The sequence below is a fragment of the Lepisosteus oculatus genome, chromosome 1, assembly GCF_040954835.1.
Source record: "Lepisosteus oculatus isolate fLepOcu1 chromosome 1, fLepOcu1.hap2, whole genome shotgun sequence".
NCBI lineage: Eukaryota > Metazoa > Chordata > Actinopteri > Semionotiformes > Lepisosteidae > Lepisosteus > Lepisosteus oculatus.
Genome location: NC_090696.1, coordinates 53,188,086 through 53,210,293, shown reverse-complemented (window position 1 = coordinate 53,210,293; position 22,208 = coordinate 53,188,086). Strand labels below are relative to the sequence as shown.

General features: G+C 36.7%; 1 protein-coding gene across 6 annotated transcripts in view; it reads left to right on the top strand.

Annotated features, from left to right (window-relative positions):
- Window positions 1-22,208, top strand: part of atp8a1 (ATPase phospholipid transporting 8A1) — a 330,133-nt gene that overhangs the window by 188,716 nt on the left and 119,209 nt on the right. For all 6 annotated transcript variants that reach the window (XM_069190605.1, XM_015345307.2, XM_015345310.2 and 3 more), the window contains 2 exons: window positions 12,332-12,414; window positions 18,079-18,128. In XM_069190605.1, the coding sequence (XP_069046706.1) occupies window positions 12,332-12,414; window positions 18,079-18,128 (133 nt within the window). The remainder of the gene's footprint in view (window positions 1-12,331; window positions 12,415-18,078; window positions 18,129-22,208) is intronic.

Sequence of the window (22,208 nt, the reverse complement as noted above, 5' to 3'; positions counted from 1 at the left end):
CAACCTGCCAGTTGGTAGTCACGCACCTAGACCAGTAGGCTACAAGACAGCTCGCATGAACAGGTAGGCGAAACAGCCCTACACAGCCCTGTCGCAGCACACGAATACCGTTATTAAATTCTTTAGATACGCGATTCCATATTATATTAGCAGAAAAGCTTAAAACTACCACTTTTTCACACGCTATTTCACATGCTAGTTAAATACTTCGATGCTTAAAATCGTTAGGGAGAAATGGAATACCGGTGTGTATTTTTCCTTTAAAGTGCCGATTCCTGGAATCTGACTGGCTGACACCCCTCTGAAGTGGTTCCATAAAATCTGGTATACGGAAAAGAAAGCGTTGATAAATACAAGTGTCTTTTAATACACTCTTTGCTGTGCTCTTGAGGATCTTTGTGATATTTTAAGCTCTAGTTGAATGATAAGTGTCGCATTTTAAATAATTTTCGTAGTTAGAAATTATGAAACGCCCTGTTAAAAGCAAGGAAGTTTTTATGCCCGTTGAAGTAAAACAAAATGCCTGACAAAGTATGGCTTGGACAGATTCCAAGTGCTTTTACAAATCTGCTAAAGAAATTATACTTTGAGTATACAGCTTGTCCAAAGTCATCCATTATTAATACTATTAGTAATATCTTCAGTAAAGGCTTTGATGCATAAATATTTCTGATAAAGGTAGGTTGTGTACTTTTGTCCAACTGAGCAATCTTGCTTTCATAAAATATACCAACATTTTAATGACTGATGATTAACATGCTGTAATACACAGTTCAAAATTAAAGGCATACCGGGCGGCTCTTGCTTAGGTGTAACATACAATATAATTATATCTTATTATATTCTTGAGATACGCGATTCTTTTAATACAGTCTTTGCTGTGCTCTTGAGGGTCCTTGTGATATTTCGAGCTCTGGTTGAATGATAAGTGTTGCAGTTTATTTATGGGTTGCAATTTAGAAAAAGTCAAAAACCACACTCAAAATGCAATTTAGAGCTTTCTGGCAAGAGGAGACACCCAAATTAATAATGTAACATGCCACTGTTTGTGCATGAACAAAGTTATACTGAGATTTCCTTAGATACGCGATTAAAAAAAAAAAATTGAATCCCCGGCGGAACACATTCCATAAGAATCAGCGCTTTTACAGTATATATCGCCTTTAAAGGTGGCTTCTCAAAACGCTTTACAGGATAAAAACAACAAGAACAGCAACAACAACAATCTTGTATTTCATTGCACTTTGAAAACCAAGTAATAACTTAACTATATGTGCAAACGTTTCATATGTCGCTGTTGTGAATGTCTGTGGAGTGTATCTTATTTGCCTTACGTCCTTGTTATCTCACTCGCCCTCCCCCCCTCTCCTTCAATTCAGTTCAGTTCAAGGTGTTTTATTAGGATGACAGATGGGTACAATCAGTGTTGGGTATTTACTTTGCTTTGAGATTCCACTTTTAAAGGTGATATATAAAATTTTAACTAAAATAAATAGATATTTTTGTCTTCTAAGTATCTTAATAAGCTTTCAGCATAGCTTTCTCCCCGTTTAGATTTATTTTTCTTAACTAGTATACTTTAGATCTTTTTTTCTGAACCGGGGAAAATCTGATCATGTTTCTCTATAACAATAAAAAAACATTATTTTACAAATCACCTTTATGTGATATCACCAAAAAGAAATTTAAAATAGTCTTCTTTAGATGTGAGGGTAGGAGTGGATCGCAGCAGGCATAATCGGCAAATTAGGAAAACAAAGAACAGGACAGTTTATCCAGAGAGCGAGTGATCAGAAAAAGGAATAGCTGTTACACTCAGGTTTTACGCTCTTTCACTGTATTAAAAGAATGAAAGCATTTTATTAAAAACGTGTTTGCGTTTGTCTGGGTATTTACTTTGTAATCTGTGGTTTACATCTAGTGTATTGCTTTTATGCCACTTTTAAAGGTGATATGTAAAATAAAGTTTTTTATTATTGTTATAGAGAAACATGATCAGATTTTCCCTGGTTCAGAAAAAAGACGATTAAAATTTGTAATCTTTCCACTTGTATGTCATCGGAAAATACAAGAAGTTTCTGCTTTGTGCTAAGACATTAACTAGTACAACCCCCCTCTCTGCGGGAGTGCTGGCTGTGACGAATTAAACCAGTTTCAAAGGAATTTTCAAAGTAGGAAGTACAGTACTTACTAGTTAAGAAAGCTAAGCTCCTCAATGAAATCGCTTTAACATGCTAATGCGTTGGTGTAACAGTCCGGGCGTCGCAAGCTTCTAATGTCAACTCGACTCGATTGGAAGACAATGAACATATTCTAGCCCTAAATGAATTAATAGCAAACATACACCATAAATGTATTTTATGGTTTACATAAAATACATTTTTCCACGACAGTTTATAATAATACGATCTATAGTTGAAATCTGAGCCTAAATATAAAGAAAAGGCATTTTCAGGGAGAAATCACACTGTGTTTATGTAGAAAAGGCGATTAGGTCTGACAGTGCTGCTCCAGAAAGCTTCCTGAAATCATCGGATTATGAACGAATAAAAGAATCTTATTAAAAACACGTTTGCGTTTGTTTGGGAGCTATATTATGTATTTTTCATATGTAAGATGTAATGATGTTTAGGGAGAAATGGAAGACTGATAATGGAATGGAATGAATGATAAGTGTCACAGTTTAAATAATTTTCGTAGTTAGAAATTATGAAACGCTCTGTTAAAAGCAAGAGTTAAAAGAGAGTTTTTATGTCCATTGCAGTAAAAGAAGATGCCTGACAAAGTAGGGCTTGGACAGATTCCAAGTGCATTTTTGCAATGTGCTGCTGTAATACAGTTTAAAATACAGTAAGTCTAGACTGTATCAGCTTTATTTATGGGTTGCAATTTAGAAAAAGTCAAAAAACGCACTCAAAATGCAATTTAGAGCTTTCTGGCAAGAGGAGACACCCAAATTAATAACATAATAACATTAATGTAACATGTCACTGTTTGTGCATGAACAAAGTTATACTGCAATTTTCCTTAGATACGCGATAAAAAAAAAATTTTTTTTTGAATCCCTGGCGGAACACATTCCATAAGAATCAGCGCTTTTATATATCGCCTTTAAACACATATATTTAAACACGCGTTTACGATTTAAATCAAAACGCGATTCAAATCAATATAAATGTTTATTTTGTAACGCATAGGTGACTATTCATTGTTATTAAAAAGACTTAAATTCAATCATGTTGTGATATTTAGAAATATAAATTTGTTTGGTGTGGGTGAGGTTTTATTTAATCTCTGACCAAGGGAAACGTTTCATTTTTTCAAAGAAATGCTTGTTAAAAAATAAAGTCATAGTTCCAGTGGGATTTGATCACAGACCATGTGACATGGGAATCAGGAACCTAACCCACAGCGCCACCGGCGCGGTCACGTGCAGAATGCTGAAAAAGCACTACAGAAACATTATCGACAGACAATGTACAGCGTGTACTATTCTTGTTTTGCGGTACATGAATATAATTATATCTTTCTTAATTTCTTTAGATACGCGATTCCATATTATATTCCCTTTTAATCAAATTTTAAAAGTATGCTTGTTGACTCCGGTATTTCTAAAATGTTTAGGGAGAAATGGAATACTGGTGTGTATTTTTTCTTTAAAGTACCAAGACCAGCCATATACTGTATGTTTATGTTCCAAAATTAATATCGTTTATAGCCTTTACACGCGTTACAGTATGCTCCTATTCTTTTTATGCTCAGCTACTAAGATTTCCCTTAAGTGGTAAAATTCCATATGAATATTCAATACTACAACAGGCACAGTAAAGACGTTTACAGTAAATCTTTCTACGACCGACCAACGGACCACGAGTGCCCCTGTCGGTCAACCAATCACGTACCCCCCCCCCCCCTGTTAAAACATAAATCAACTGTGGTTTATCACATCTTTGGAAAGCTGAGATCAATTTCTCTAGCCACATCCAGACCTGATTACAGGCACACCTGTTCTCAATTAAGAAATCACTTAAATAGGACCTGCCTGACAAAGTGAAGTAGACCAAAAGATCCTCAAAAGCTAGACATCATGCTGCGATCCAAAGAAATTCAGGAACAAATGAGAAACAGTGTAATTGAGATTTATCAGTCTGGAGAAGGTTATAAAGCCATTTCTAAATAATAATAAAAACCTTCATTTAAAAACTGCATTTTGTGTTTACTTGTGTTATCTTTGTCTAATATTTCAATTTGTTTGATGATCTGAAACATTTTAGTGTGACAAACATGCAAAAAAATAAGAAATCAGGAAGGGGGCAAACACTTTTTCACACCACTGTATATGCTACAGATATTCGTTGTGAACCTATTTCCTAACAAGATGAATAACCAGAGGTTCAAAATGGCCACCATCTCTCATTAAGAAGATGTGAAATACTTTCTCATCTGCCAAGCTATATAAGTCGAGTCCTGATAGGTCTGTAATAAAGAAGCCAACTTGGTAAAAGCATGGAGGATGTTTGGAGTAAAATGGTGAGGAAAGGAAAAAAAAACTTGCATTATAAGGAGTCTTTTTTTTTATTTTGATTGTGAGTTGTCTTATAAATTTGGATACTGGATTTTGGATTCTTGTTTCACTTCCTGGTTTTGAGACACAGACTGTTTACATTTTATTAATACTGGATAGCAGCATCTCATTTGATTTCCTGGTTTAGGCGCACAGCTTGTTTACGTTACTGGATATAGTAGCATAATATATCTAGTAATTAAGTTATTGTAGAGTAACAGAGTGGTGGCACTGTGGCTAAGGATCTGCACCTGTGGCTGTAAGGTTGCCGGTTGAAATCCTGCAGCCAGCAGAGGAATCCTACTCTGTTGGGCTCCTGAGCGAAGCCCTTAACCCCAGCTGCACCAGGGGTGCTGTACAATGTAAAAACAGTGGTTATTTCAAAACAAGAGATACCTTGTGTAGTTATTTGTATTCATTAGTTGATGAAAATACCACCATAACCTATCCCCAACCCCTGGTTGCATCACACAATGTAGATCTACTTGTATGTTTAGAATTTTGTATGTTTATTGTGTGACCTCCTTTCAGCTCAGCTTCAGCTGAATAAATGACCTGACATTCTCCTCCTCGGTTCATGGTTTTGTCTATAACAACAAGCCATCCAGGTCAAATTATGATTTTCCAACCACCAAGCTTAATGGTTAGGATGAGATTGTTTGTTGGAAGACAGTGTTTAGCTTTCACCACAAAAATACAGGATTAGGTCTGAAAATATGCGCATTTTGGCTTCCGCTTTTCTACTGGTATATTCAGCTGTGTTTTTAATCTCTTAAAATCTTTTTTTAATATGTACTTATCTCTTTTTATTGATGTTTTGTTTTTATTTGATGTGTTGGATTCTCTCCTCTGCATCTGTGCTATGGAAACTGCCTAGTAACCTGCTCAACAACTTGGAAGTAACACCCGCACTTTTACCATGGCTGTTTTTGTAAAGTACTTGGAGAAGCACTCCTTCTCAGAGCTTCTGCTATTTGCCTCGAGTATCTATAGCTTTACTCTGGTCCTGCATTTGCTCAGGGATCTGGGATGTATTGTACATCCAGAGTACCTGCACACTGGTGTTTGCGGGGAGAGGGGGCAATGTATGTAGTCTGTGGCATCTGGCTTTATTCCTACCATCTAGTCAGATTGGTGTAAACACATGAACTACATTTATTCATCGTGGAATAAGCATCAGTCTGTTGTTAGCCGTACCTGTAATGCTCTACCGTCTAAGGAATTATTTTCTGTTTTGACGTGACATCGACGTGACATTACATTTGCACTCATAAACACCAGCTTACCAGGGTTAAATCAGAAAACTGAAACACTAAATCATTAAATCATATTATTAAATCATATTTAATAATTTAAATATTTACAGATGTGCTGACATTCTGTTCATAACTGAGATCTGGAAACAACCAAATGACTTTATTTAATTGAATCAAACTGTTCCTTCAGGTTATGTAGGGAAACTACTCTTTGTTGGTCATGGTTGTAGTTTTACCTGTAGTTTACAGGCAGGATATAATTATCAAGGAGCTCTGTGTTTATTCTGCCACCTCCTTTAAATACTTCTGCTACTTTACTTAAATACTTTGCTCTTTAACTCTGTGGCCCCACTCCTTTGTTGATCTTACTTGTTTATCATCCTCCTAAGTCCTGCCCTGTCATTTTATCTTAACTATCCTACCTACTTGCAACACTACAGTAAATCCTATGACCTACCCAGTATTAATAATGCCTGGTGATTTTAAAATTCATGTTGGCTCTTTGGACTGCAAGTTTGCTTCTGATTTTTTACCTTGGACTGCTTTGATCTTACAGAATTAGAGAATTTTCCCACCCACATCTGTGGTCACAACCTTGAGCTTGTTTGTGCTTCTGGCCTAAATGCCTCTGAAATTTGTAATATCCATGACATTGACCTACAAATGTCTGATCACAAAGCTGTGTTATTCAATGTCAATGTCTCTCTTTCTTCAGTGAGATGTAAATGCACAATCTGTTTTAAAAATCTGTAATCTGTGAACCCCTCTTATTTCTCAAAAACTATACTTAGTTCTCCCCTTTTACGAGACTACCTTCTTGTGAATTTAATATTGTTTTGACTAGTATTTTGGATAAACTAGCCCCCCTTAAAACTTGCTCAACTTCTTTCAAGCACTCCTCTCCTTGGTACATACCTGAACATACCTGCTCTTAGGAACTAACTGGTTGGAATCTGGGTCACTTAAGCAAAAAACCCAGCCTAATGATTGACACACAGGCTTATAATGAGCACTTGCAAGTCTAGAGGGCAGCTCTAGTTTATGCCAGATCCTCCTATATCTCAGATGCAATTAGCTGTAAACTAGGAAATCATGAATCATAAACTCCCTGACAGTTCAACTCTCTCTTTCACCCCTGGCCTCTGTCTTCAGTTTTTGCAATTATTTCAAAGATTGATGGAGATCTACAGTTATATGAATTAGCCACAGCCTTGTACTGAGGTTTGCCAACAACTGAGTGGTTTGCCAGCAATTGTATCACTCTGCCACTCACCACTGGCAACCCCACTGAAGCTAAGCAGGTGTGAGTCTGGTAAGTACCTGGATGGGACACCTCCTGGGAAAGCTAAGATTGCTGCTGGAAATAGTGTAAGTGGGGCCAATAAGATGTGCTAATGCTGTGGTCTGTGTAATACCCCATTATAGTGATGGGGGACACTTTACTGTAAAAGGGTGCCTTCTTTCGGATGAGACATAAAACAGTTGTCCTCACTTTCTGTGGTCATTAAAAATCCCAGGGCATTTATCAAAAAGAGTAGGAGTGTTACCCCAGCTTCCTAGCCAAATTTCCCATTGCCCTTTACCAATCATGACCTCCCCATCTATGAATTGGCTTCATCACTCTGTTCTCCTCCCCACTAATAGCTGATGTGTGGTAAGAGTAATGGCGCACTATGGGTGCCGTTGCATCATCCAGATGAGTGCTGAACACTGGCGGTGTTGGAGGTCAGTCCTCATTACCTGTAAAGCGCTTTGAGTTGATTTGCAGTACATTTGCTGCCTCAGCACAACATGACACACGTTTTTTTTGATATTCTGTTGTTGGACTGTATTATTGTAACAATTAGAAATGTTAACAGTAAATTCTGTGAGTACATGATAACTTTAGTTAAATCAAAGAACCAGTGACAACTGAAGTTTCTTATCTATTCATCCATTCTTCCGGTATAATTTGTTGTGTGTTTTTACCATTACAAATGCGTTTTACACTTAAAGCAGTTAGTAGAGTAGGTGGGTCTAATAAATGCAAAATGATAAACTCAATAACATTAATATTGAGAATGAAGTCCAGAATAACACATGAATTAAAAAACATAGAATTTCATCAAATTCATAGACTGAGAGTCTTCTCAAAACTTCCAAACTCACAATTTAGTTTCAGAAAAATCATAGATCTTTAGGTCCATGGTCAGTCCTCTGTAAATGGCATAGAAGACTCGGACATCAGATCTTGTACAGTATCTGTAGCAGCAGTCACGTCTCAGTCCTTAGCTCCTCTGGTTGTACCCCCTGTGGGCACTATGGAGTCTTCAGCACTCTTTGTTTTTCCTTCTCAGCCTCAGTCTGCTCGTGTGCTTCCTCTGCTGCTAATAGATGCTGCATGAGGTCAGCCTCCAGGCTGTTCGCTTTCTTCTCGCTTTCCTTGGGTCAGCACTTCCCCCCTGGCAGTGCAACCATCTACCAACTTCCAGCTTTCTACCTCTGGACCTGTGACTTGTGTAGTGGTTAAGAGCCTCATATTGGCCTTTGTTTGTCGTCTGTATGTGGCACTCAAGTTCTTTGAGGTCTCCCTCCAGCTTCTTCTTTTACAGCAGTCAGAATTATAATTGGAATTAGAATTATAATTCTTTATTGCCACACAACAATAGTTGGTGGAATTTGCAAGACATACTTGCAGACGTACTACCTATACAAAGAAACGAGTTGAAATGAGAACACAATCACATGCGCAATCATATTTGGAAAACTTTACAAGAATTGCAAAAGAGATGCTCAAGAGAGGCTAAGTAGCTGAAGGGAGAGAGTTCAAAACTCATATGGCGGTGGGAAAGAAGCTATGTTTGAAATGAGCAGTTCTTGAAAAGATCAATTTAAAGCATTTTCCCGAAAGGAGGGGCTGAAAAATTCTTTCCCGTTTTCCTTTGGTATAACTGTCCAAGTTGCCATACCAAACTGATGGATTGTTAAGACTCTAAATAAGAGTCCTTTTCTAGCAGGTATCTTAGCAGGTAGCTAAGATACCCAGAAGAGAAACTGATAACACCTAACTTTTGAGGAGGTTTAGAATGAGTTAGGACTAAGTAACAGGAAGGGGACGTCACATAGGTTTGATGTAATTTTAATATTGTTCTGCTATAAACATGTAAACATAAGAGTTCAATGCTCAATAAAAATGGTTAGGTTAGTAAACTACCACAGGAATCTCTGGTGTGAGCACTGTCTAGCCTGTGTTAATATTTTAGATTCTAGTATAGTTGGTAAACTAATTCTATGATGATGCCAAAAGTGGGGCATTGTCTTCAAAATAGTAAAGGACAAAACTCAAGAAGATGCCACATGTAAGACTATATTGTACAAGTTGTAGGGGCCTGAACAACCTTAAGTTGTAGGTCAGAATTTATGTGATAATTAATATGTCACTATCACTGGCCTGCCACAGACATATAGTCTGCCACAAACATTAAACTGTAAGAGATCATGCAAATTTAGGCATCCAGTCCTAGAGTGCACATGCTCTGGGAAATGGGTAAAGACTTCAGGATATAGTCTACCCAGAGCTGTGTGATGACAGCACTGTGGAAAAATTATTCAAATCCAAATCCACGGAATCACCACAGACATTTGGTAACAGAAGAGCAGCAACAGTCAGGCAGTGCAAAAAACTAAGATCAAATTAAAATAATGATCCCCAAAATATATACAAAAGCTTGATTAAAAATATTTGATATTGCCTGACTTGAAGTCTTTGAAAGTGGAAGAACATGCCACAGTAAACATAATATTGTGTGCTCTATACACTTCAGACATCAAATTTCAAATTGCACCTTTTTGCACTTTTAAAAATATGTTCCCATATTTGAGGGTCAGTACATTCATAAAACAAAATGCTGGCAATGTCACATAGGTTTGATGTAATTTTAATATTGTTCTGCTATAAACATGTAAACATAAGAGTTCAATAAAAATGGTTAGGTTAGTAAAATACTACAGGGATCTCTGGTGTGAGCACTGTCTACCCTGTGTTAATATTTTAGATTCTAGTATAGTTGGTAAACATTCTATGATGATACCAAAAGTGGGGCATTGTCTTCAAAATAGTAAAGGACAAAACTCAAGAAGATGCCAAAAGACCTGGCTGGTGACATTTATTGTAAGTAAGGGAAGGGTATAACGTAAAGGTAGCAAAACCTAAACTCTAGATATAAGTTATATAAAACTGAACTTTTAGAAGCTATCTATGAAAAGGACTTTGTTTTCACATCAGTTCTGTAGTATTTGGAAAAAAAACAATAAAAATGGAAAACTGAATATTAGTATAGTTGAAAATGCTAAATACTGTTGGGAAACTTTCTTTGTATTCCTCTCAAGACGCAAAAAAAGGAGTCAGCTGATGCCACAATGGAGGTCTTTATTTTTAGTCCATGGGAGTTATAGTATTTTCAGAGTGGTACACATTTTTTTTCTTACATCCGTTATTAGATGTTACCAGTAAAAGTAACTGTCTTGTATCTTACCGTTGTTGATTTTTTCATTATTTTGAATTGTCAGTGCACCTAGTGATTGCTTCCATCTTAGGATTACCTGTCACAGACAGTGCTTCTCAAAAAACTTAGTTAAAAAGAATGAAAATACACATGTACAAAGCCTCACAATTTCCACCCCAACATTCCCCCATTCCCAGTGTGCCCCACAACCAATGGTGTTTTGGATCTTGCCTCAGGATAAGGCCACTCTCCTCAATAGAAGGTACTTTGAGTCTATATCAGACTATGCCGGTGTATAACGGGGTTCCAGGGATGGCTTGGCAGACTTTAAGGATGCCTCTTGTTGGAGTTCAACAGCTGTGTCTACAGTCTTTCCTCCAGATTCCATAGCCACCACTGCACTTCACTCGTGTCTCTCCCTCACTTGCTCCATGTCTCCTCTGGTTAAACTGTCTAGCTAAAAGTTTTTTCCTGGAACAATATGTTCCTCTCCTCTGCCACTACTGGTGGTATGTCATTTGATAACGGCATTAATCATTCTATCATCACTTCAAATAGTATCAATCCTATCATTTGGTTTGGCTTTGCCCTAATGCACCATAGAATGGCAGGCAGCACCAGACATCCTTTGCCCGTCTCTTGCAGTGCCTTGCTAAGTTGTATTTTTAGCTTTTGGTTCTCTGCCATGCCTGAACTCTGGGGGTAGAATGGGATGTGGAGCCTTTGCTGTACCCCCAACAATCCCAATGCCAATTTAATAGTTTTCCCTGTAAAGTGTGTACCCTTACCTGCATCAATCATGTAAGCAGTCCTCCACTGTGGAAAACTTCTGTGCCTAGGAAGTTTGCTGCAGCTATACATGCTTTACACAGGAATGCTTTTGACCCACCTAGTAACTAGATCAATTATCACAAATTAATTCCCTCCACTTGGTGGCAGTGGCTCAGTAAAGTCTTTCTGGAGGTGTGTCCACAGCCCTGTGTGTTGGGGCGCATGCCCCATTTTAACCGTAATTACCTGTCCAACCTCATCCTGTAGAAATATCACACACCATCTGGGGTAATCAATATGTCCCTGCTCATGCCAGGCCACATATCTTTGAACATCTTTGAACATAGCATCACAAAGGTTAGCTGTCAGACATTCTTCAGGGGCCCTGTTTAGTATAAAGACCTGCCACTACCACAGCTTCACCACAGGTGTACTGCCTGCTTTTTTAAACGTGAAGGAGCTAACTCAGTTCTACAGGGAGAATTTCCACAAGTCACTCAAGCAAAGTGGAGTAGTATATATGGAAAATATGTCCAGAATGTTGTAATGAGTGCTCAATGATTATGTCCACCTTAATGTCTGAAAAAAAACAAACAAACAAACAAACAAATATATATATATTTTTATTTTTCCACATCTATTAACATGTTTTTTTAAAATATATGAATATTTTTCCCAGCACTAATTTACTGTACTATCCTACATAAAAACAACACAACAACCTTGCCACCAAAATAGAGCTTTTCAGGTGGTTTCCTTATCTTGGCCTCATTGGATACCTTCATAACTTAGTTATCTATTGAATTGTATCATCTGGATAAGATTTCAGATTTACAAATAATACAAAGCGAACTCTCAACAGAAGAACGGGTAGGAAAGATGCTAAAAATCTCATTCAAAAATGGTAACTTGAGAACATGATTTTTATAAACAACTACTACTGACATTTACATCAAAACATTTTGAGATTAAGAAAATAATTGAATTATCACTGAATATTTTAAATACCACATTATGTGAGCTTATTGGCCTACCCTGTGTTAAACTAAACTGCAAAAAAAGGTTTTCAATGCCATCTGTTGTAATCATCATAAAATAGCAGTGCCCAATGTGTCAGACAACACATTTGTATGTTTTAAATTTCCTGTTTTTTAATTATGTTCCCATTTTGCTTAACTGTAGCAATTGGCCATTTAAACTGGATTGCAGCCTATCTTTTTTTTATTCTGATTGCTGTGGTTCTTTTGTTATTACAGATGAAGGTGCCTTAGTACGGGCAGCAAAAACTCTTGGTTTTGTGTTTTCTGCAAGGACCCCAGACTCCGTGATAATAGAAATTGTAAGTACAGGACATACCAGAAATAACATCATTATTGTTGGACTGATGTTTTGCTAAAACAGATTTTTACACACACATTTTTTTAAAAATCAGGTTGAATACTGTAATTAAGATCGCCATTATGACTTGCCTTTGTGTTAAGTGATGTGGGGCATTGTGTTTCATTTTCATAGTGAAGTCAATAAATATTCACTGACTTATTTTAATTTATCTTATCTTTAGCAGTCTTCAGTTTGAACATTTGGGTTTTGAATAGAAAATTAAATGTATATGTATGCATCATTTTGTAATTTCAGAAAATGGGAAACCATAGTAAGGATATTTTGTATTTAATATCCTTGGTTTAGTATATTTTTATTTTTTGTAAACTTGTAACTGTATTTTGTTGAAAAAAAACAGCCATCTACAAACTCTTCTGCATGATGTTGCTGACAACATTATTTATCATCAAGATAAAATAGCAACCTATAATTTTACTTCAACATAAAAATGATATTGCCCTTTGTTGAGTGGCTGGGTGGAGTGGTGGCACTGTGGCTAAGGATTTGTGCCTGTGGCTGGAAGGCTGCTGGTTCAAATCCCATGGCTGGCAGAGGAATCCTATGCCATTGGGCCACTGAGCAAGGCCCTTAACCCCAGCTGCTCCAGGGGTGCCATATAAATGGTTGACCCTACGCTCTGACCCCAAGCTTCTCTCTCCCTGCCTGTGTGTCTCATGGAGAGCAACCTGGGGTATGTGAAAAATACAAATTCCTAATGAGAGTAATTGTATATGGCTAATAAAGTGGTCTTATCTTATCAGCCTGTGTGCCTTGGAAGAGTAATGCAGATAAATTACTGTTAACAAGGGACCATTTTTTCTAAACCTGCAGAAGCATTTTTGATTAATATTCATTTATTTTATAATAAGATTGAAGTCATTATTCAAAATGGAGAAGATACCATTTATGTATTCAGTAGTTCCTTCTTTTGTGTTTCTCAGCTCTGAGTGATTCCATTCCATTGCACACAATAGCCATCAAAAACATTTTCATTTAACATTTACAGTACATTAACTACATAATCTCTAGAAATTCTGTTAAGTGTATCTGTTCCTTTAAAATACTTTTCAAATATTTTTTACTGCATGTAGGTTGATTTCTGTATTTTTCTCTATACCTAAAATAATGAGCACATACACTCAAACAACTGATGATTCACAAGGAGGTATAGTTGTATGCAAAAGTTTGGGCACCTTTGGCCAAATTGCATGTTTTGTTGATTTTCTAAGTGAAAAAAAGTTAACACAACCTCTGCAGTAAACAACCTTAAACTTGACATGTTTCTGCAAATATGAATGCACAGTTACTATTTATTTCCTAAATTTAACAGATTGAAAAAAATAAAACAGTAAATGTGGCATGTGCAAATGTTTAGGCACCTTTCCAGTTGATCCACTAGTGTTATTTTTTTGTAAGGTCTCAGAATGTAATTGACTCGTTAGGCCTTAATTTAAGTCAGGTGATGACAATTCCAGAGCTTTATACATTCTCTGACTCTTCAAACCTCTCAGGGTGTTGTGTTTACACTGAACAACCATGGGTTCCTCTAAGCAGCTGACTGAGGATCAGAAAATAAAGATAATTGACTCTTACAAAGCAGGGGAAGGCTATGAAAAGATATCTAAATGCTTCCTGCTTTCTTTTTCTACTCTTCGAAATGTAATTAAGAAGTGGAAGTTAAAGGGAACTGTTGAAGTCAAGAAAAGATATGGAAAACCTAGAAATATCTCAGATAGAACTTCTCGTAGACTGGTCAAGAATGCAAAGTAAAACCCCCATATCACTGCAAAGGACTGCAGGAAGGTGTAGCTGGCACAGAAGTAGTGGTGCACTGATCCACTGTGCAGCTTTGCTTACTCAAACATGATCTGCATGGAAGAGTCATCAGAAGGAAACCTTACCTGTGATCTCATCACAAAAGTCAAAGTCTGAAGTATGCAACATAACACTTGGATAAGTGCTGTGGTCTGATGAAGTAAAAATTAAACTCTTTGGCTACAATCACCAAAGGTACGTTGGGAGAAAAAAGGGAGAAGAATTTGAAGGAAAGAACACCTTGCCAACTGTTAAGCGTGTAGGGTGGATCTATTATGCTTTGGGGTTATGTGCCAGTGGCACATGAAATATTGTGGGTAGAGGGAATAATGCATTCTACTAAGTATTAACAAATACTGGAAGCTAATATCCCACAGCCAGTGCAGAAACTGAAGCTGGAAAGATGTTAGATATTACAAGAAGACAATGATCCAAAACATACCTCAAAATTAACTATGAACTACTTATATTGAAAATCTGTGGGTATAATATTTTTGAACTAGAAGCATTCTGCAAAGAAGATGGGAAAAAATCCCAAAAGCAAGAATAGAAAGACTGTTAGCTGGCTACAAAAAATGTTTGAGGCTGAGAGTTCTGCCAAAGGGGGTGTTACTAAGTACTGACTGATAGGGTGCCCAAACTTTTGCACATGCCACATTTACTGTTTTATTTTTTTCAATCTGTTAAATTCAGCAAATACATTTTGCTGAAATATGTCAAATTTAAGTTTGTTAGCTGCTGAGGTTGTTAACTTCTTTTCACTTATGTAGTGTGCTCTCTGAAGGCACCAGTTCTGTAGGGTTTGGGCATTTACTGGGACAATTATTAATTGTAGCAGTAAATCACAAAATTGATTATTTTGATGGCTTTAGAATCCAACCTTGTGGTATAACTCAAACAACACACACACATAGGTACTAATACACAAGAATACATTTCTTAATACATAAAATATGCATATAAACCTAACAGATCTTATCGAGAGGGTTATCAGAATCCAAAAGGTATATATTCAAACAGTCACAAAGAGTTACATATATCAAGAGGACATACGTTCAGTATATCATTCATTTAGACTGTTTCGTAAATGAACTTGGTTATAACTTCTACATTAGATACTCAAAACAAGTACATAACTCTTAGGAATTAAATTGATATCAACTGGTTAGGATAACAATTGAATTCTAGAGCTGTAATGCATTGAAGTTGAATACTCATCCAATCTCTGGGGATTCAGATCTCCTGCGGACTCAAAGAAGCAGTTGCAGTCTGTTGCTGTCCAATCCGCGCTCTCTGGCTCGGACAGGCTGTGCTGTGCGGCTTGCGACGGTGCGCTGCTGATGCTCACTGACCAGCTAGTTAGTGTTGGCTTTAACTAGCAAAGTTTGTGCACAGGAGAAAAGATGACTGTGGGTCCCAACAGGTCAGGAAGAAGACCGGTTCGTTCCTGTTGAAGCGCTAGTTCTGAATAATGATTCAGCTGTCCACAGTTCCAACCTGTTCACGAGGCTTACTGCTGATGCTAACCTCAGATGGATCCTCTGGTTACTCTCTGGCAACCTCCGCTCTCGACTCTTAGAACAAAGGAAAGTTCTGGCACTCGGACACACTGGCCATTCCGGGGTTGTCCGGGCTGAGTCTCAGGATGGTCAGGAGGCGCGCTGCGAGAATGTCCTGCCCTTCGGAGCCTCCTGCTCCTAGGCTGTCCTGCCCTGGAATTCTCCTTTGAATTCCCTTTAGAATAGTCCACAGAATTCTCCCAGGCCCTCTGTATTGCCTGTTTTTACCTGGAGGAACTTCAGCTCATTCATTGGCTGAAAGTTCCATGGGCATCAGAGTCCCACGTGGGTTACTCGGTCCAGTCCCTGATTGGTTGATCAAGGTGAGATATGAGTCACTTACTCCTGACACTTAGTAATGCAGTCCAGATGTCCATCTGGCACTCCCTAGACAGATAGGCGCCAATGGATGACCATTGATCATGATAGCCAGACTTAGCTAAGTGCATCCCCATTTGGGAGCTGTCCCTTATCAAAACAAAACATCTTTAAATCAGCCTGCATGAATAGCTAGAAGAGAGAGATGAGGCCTCATTTGGGAAAGCACAGCAACACTTAATTCTGTCTTATTAATAAGCCTCGCCGCTACACTTAGAAAATCAACAAAACGTAATTTGGCCAGGGGTGCCCAGACTTTTGCATAAAACTGTATATAAAACAAAAAGAGAACAAATATATATATTTGTATTTGTTAATTTACCAACATTTTAATATTTTATTTCTCCCAGAGAAGCTTCAAGCTAAGGCCACTTACTTTATTCTTTCAAGATAATACAGTATGTTCTTCAGACCAACAAATTAGCTATTCACATTTTTTCTTTAAAAACAGAAAAATAATTTAATGTCTGAAACATGCATTTTAATCTGTGATTTCATATATTTTAAAGCATGTTCTGACAGTGCTTGACTTGTTACCTTGCACATCATACTTCTTCATCAGACGTGTATTGGAAGCTTTTTACAAGTGTCTATTTAGAAGTTAACACCAGTAATGGTACTGTATTTGGCAATTTGTGCACTGACCAATCTATCTCCTGCTGTCTCCTGTTGTTCTTGACATCCATGTCAAACAAAGGCTACCCACTCTGTTTCTATTAATATAATTTTGTTCTGCACCTAAGTGTTGCACTTTCCTTATATGCCTACTAATCACTGTTGTAAACCAAAGAATAGATTATGGACAGTGCTAGGCTTAGCCCTGTTAGCTTGATTAAAATGCCCAAACCCTTCAACATATAGAAGGATACTGCTCTAGAATTTCACTGTTTTTCTCAGTGACTGCCCTGTCTCCAAAGATTTTAGTGAATTTTCTAACAATCTCTTTTTTTACAGTAATTTAAACTAATCTCACTACCAATCAATTTCAGTTTATCCCAGAATAGTTCTCCCGCTGTGTCCAAAGTAGTCCATTTTCTCATACTCAATTTTCTAATATTCTTCATTGAGAACTTCTAGGATTTCTTCCTACACTTTGTTTTGTTTGTTTCTCCGTCTCTGGAAGCCAAAGCCTGATCCTTGAGCACTTTCTCAATTTTTTTCCTTTCTGCACCAAATTAATTTACATATCTGTTATATTGTTTTGCTTGTTTTACTTGACTATTTGCATACTTTCAGCAATTTTCTTACCTCTACTTCTTCCTCATATAGTTTTTGCCCTTTTTCTTGTTTTCTCATTGACCTTTAGTACTTTCTCAGTAAAAATTGAAGACAACTGTTTAGTGAAACCTCTGCTTTCCAAGCATTCCTTTTGCATAATTTATCACTTACATTCTCATATTAGCTTTCACTATTTCTGACAACACAACTAGTTGCAGGTTCTATTACTAAAACCTGATGTTTTCATCAGCTAATATTCAAACCTGTTTCTCTGCTAAAGCATCTAGACTCAATTTGGAGTGTCATAACAAAAGGTGTGAATACTTGACAGAATCATGACAATTCTGTTTACTTTCAAAAGCAAATAATAATTTACAAACAAATAATTTCCAGAGCTTTCATTTCACTTGTACATTGTAGAGTAATTTCTATAGATCAGTGACAAGAAACCACAAATACATGCATTTCTATTTGGGTTTGCAAAATAAATTGTGAAAAAAAGGCAACGGGAGTAAATACTTCCTGAAGGCATTTTCAGGTAAATCATGAAGCAGTTAAGTTTGTTTAAATATTAGAAAGGAATAAGGGACTTTAAGGGTAAAATATACAAGAAAATATGTTTTTATAAATGTTGTTTTTAATTTCTCTTCAAGAGTGGACAAGAAGAAAAATACGAACTGCTGAATGTACTGGAATTCACAAGGTAATGTTTTCTCAGAATGTCAAATTTGTTGTGTACAATACAGATACCTAACTGCTTAAGTGTCCCTGCTGAACTGCCTGCTGTTCCTACTTCCCTGTGAAGCAATCATTTTACTAATGTGGTTTTTCCATCATCATGCGTGGCGCTATGGCACAGTGGCTAGCATTATTGATCCTGTTGCACTGTTCACAGGAGCAGGAGTGTTAACTGCAGTGTCATTGATAATTTGCACTTTGTGTTTGTTTACTGTGGCCTGTCTAAAATACTGGGACTCTGAACTCAATTCCAGACCAGGGGTGCTATCTGTGTCAAGTTTGTATGTTCTCCCCATGTTGGCTGCTGGGAATGTTGACCCTGGTGTGAGTGTGTGTGTCTGTATCTATATGTGCCCTGTGATGGACTGGCTTGTCAAAATCTCTGGCTCCCCCGTGACCTTGAATTGGATGAAGGGGTTGACAATGGAAGGGTGGTAAGAAATGAATAAGGATATAATTATATTTATATAGCTGAAGTTATCACAGTAGTACACTTTCTTTCTAAATGTCTGCATCAGTTTAACTCATTCCCCCATGATTATATATGTGGTGTAATGGCTTAGCCATGTGCCTTGCGTACTGGAAGTCGGGGCTTTGAACCCAGCTATCTCCATGAGTTTTCCTTTAACAAATAAACATTTATTTGAAAAACTAAAATAGCAAATATTAGGGACACTATATTGACATTTTTTTTATTTCTAAATATCACAACATGTTCGAAGCTAAGTGATTTATTAATAACAACGAATAATTGAGTTAGGCAGGAACAACTGTACCAGTTTACAAGTGTAAAAAGAAGCAATACAAAAAATTAAATAAAAAATAGGATACAATGACGTGTTACTGCCGAACTCAAACATCGCATGACTTTAAAAGCTTTAAAACATGGTTTAGATAGCAGAAAGTCACCTTACTCTTACAAGTAGCTTTTAAGCATTCTGACAGTACAACTTTGTCAGTGAAAAAAATGACCACGGGGACTTTTCCTTCCCCCCTACAGAATTTTCTCATGTACGAGTAGAATAGGCGAACCTTCCAATGAAAGACAGGTTTATTTCGCTCAAGACTGGCAGAAAACAGTCGAAACTCGCCACACCCAGACTGTTAACTCGATCAACCATTTTGACATGTTCCTATCCCTCCAGCCAGAAATAAATAAAACATTTAACTCTTTATTTCTCTTGATGGTAACTAACAAATTCAGTAATAGGTTTATTCCAATCTGAAAAGAGAAGAGAGAAAACACAATGTTTCACTTGTGTTTCACAGATGAAACATTGTTTTCTGTCTTCTATTTTCATCATGGAATAAACCTATAACTTGTTCCACTGTAACAAATTGTCATGTTCACATCCTTGCAAAACAATCATGACGTTCTAATCCAATCAAAGGTTTGATGTTTTTTTTTTATTATTTTGAAACCATGATCTTGACATGCAGGTGTGAAGTAGAGTTAACAGATTGAGATTTTAAAAGGTCACTGTAATGCATATGGCCAACATTACAGGTTGTGCGAGCCGTGTCGCTTTAACATTGGAACACTTCCTTTTTTACAAGTGTAAAAAGAGGCAATACACAACATGTTTCCTCTATAGCTTGATTTTGGCCATACCAAAGATCTTGATCTTCTTACCAAAGCTATAGTGCAGTAAATTGTCTGTCCCAACAAATGGTACAGATAAACTTGTACTATACTGACGAGCTAATATCTGAAGAAGGCTTCACAGCCAAAACGTTGTGTTTTATCTCTTCTCTTATCAGCATGGAATAAACCTATTACTTGTTCTCTTACTGTAACTACTGGATGATTTCTTTATCTGTTTCAGCTAAATGATGAGAATTAAATCAGTCAGAATCTCTGAATGCCAATTATTAAAATAACCCTTGTTCCTTTATTTGTTTAACTTAAAGAATTTCGTGAAGAAGTTTGTAATGTAACTCTGAACGAGTTTGTCAAGATCATGGTTTCAAAATAAAAAAAATATCAAACCTTAGATTTTGTGAGAACATGATTGTTTCCCAAGGATGTGAACTTTGAACTTTTTGTGATATTTAAAATATCAACGAATTCAATATAGTGTCAATAATATTTATTATCAGTAATAATGACAGTAGTGGCGGTACAGTAGTAGTTTGAAATTATTTTTTGTTATTAATAAATCACTTATGTTGTGATATTTAGAAACACAAATTCACTCCACAGCCAACAACAAGCTGTAATAATGGACTATTTTTATGTATTCAGTATAAAAGAAAAAAAACAAAAGTAATACTCTGATCGCACTTTGAACCATTGGATGCAGTGCTTTGTCGACTACCACTACAAGGACAAGTTTTTAAAAAAGAAACAGATGTCAAAATGTTTCAGAAATTTCCACCTGTTAGCTGCTTAGTTACATGATTTCATATTCATTTAAATATAAAGTGATGTTAAATCACTGCAACATTTATCTTTTTACAATAACAGCAAGTGGTGTTTTTACTATGTATTCTTAGAAAAGGATAAAACATTATAACTTTTTATGAAGTACACAATGTAAGCTTAATAATCTTAGAACAAGCATGTTAAAACCAGAACCCGCTGAGTTACCAAGTTAAAGACTTATACAACATACCGACTTTTTAATGTTTAATGATTAGCATGCTGTAATACACAGTTTAAAATTATTCAAAGTCTAAAGAGTATACAGCTTACATTCTTAATTGGATAAAGATTGTCCCAGTGACCGAGATTCGAAACCGGACATTTTCTGGCGAGAGCTCAAATGCTGTACATGAGACGTTAAGCTTTATTAGCTCTACCTGGTGGTTTTACAAGGTGCTTCCCTATTTATCATAATTCAATTAAAATGCAGAATAATGTGGTGTGATGCACCACATCTACCGCGTTTTAACGCAGCGTACTCTGCGCATTTTGAATGGCTGGATCTATAGCTATGCAAATAAAAAAAACAGTGAAAAATGCAGGACATATCAAGTAGTTTGGATTCTATTTTCGAAATAACTTTCTGCTTCCTCAGAGACTAACTTTGCAACCACACAAAACCAGATATGGATATTGACATAAGAATTATAACTGGTGTACCTTTATAATTCTGAATAATGTGAGGTAATTGGCTACGGCCTCGCACGCGTTGACACAAAATACCGCGGTTGATTGGTTGACCGACAGGGGCACTCTTGCTCCATTGGTTGGTCGTAGAAAGATTTAAATGTATTTACTGTGCCCGTTTTAGTATTGAATATTTATGTGGAATTTTACCACTGAAGGGAAATCTTAGTAGCTGAGCATAAAAAGAATAGGAGCATACTGTAATGCGTGTGAAGGCCATAAACGATATTAATTTTGGAACATAAACATACAGTATATGGCTGGTCTCAGTACTTTAAAGAAAAATACACACCAGTATTCCATTTCTCCCTAAACATTTTAAGCATCGAAGTCTTTAACTAATATGATACCGGAGTCAACAAGCATACTTTTAGAATTTGATTAAAAGGGAATATAATAACAATGAATAGTCACCTATGCGTTACAATAGAAACATTTAAATAAAGCTGATACTGTTTAGACTTTTAATTACTTTTTTAAACTGTGTTACAGCAGCACAATGCACAATGCAACGTAAATCGCTATCTTTGTCTTCTGCGTAATAATGTTCACCTCTCTGTCCAGCAAATTAACAAAAGTAATAATAATGAACTTTATTGTATATGGCGCCTTTAAAGGTGGCTCCTCTAAGCGCTTTACAGGATAAAAACAATAACAACAATACTGTTAGGCTGGGCAAACGATTTTTATTATTATTTTTAAAAGAAATACAAAATGAGATATAATGATGTGTTCCGGCTTAGACATTAACAAAGAGCATAAAGGTCATAAAGGTCATAAACAATATGAATTTTGTTTATTAATATCATAAAGGTCATAAACAGAGAAACAGGAAGGAGACTCGGAGACCGCTTCAGAGAACACGTCAGGGCTGTGAAGATTAAAGATCTCTCCAAGCCCATTGTTTCTCATTTCACCTCTGACGGCCACGAC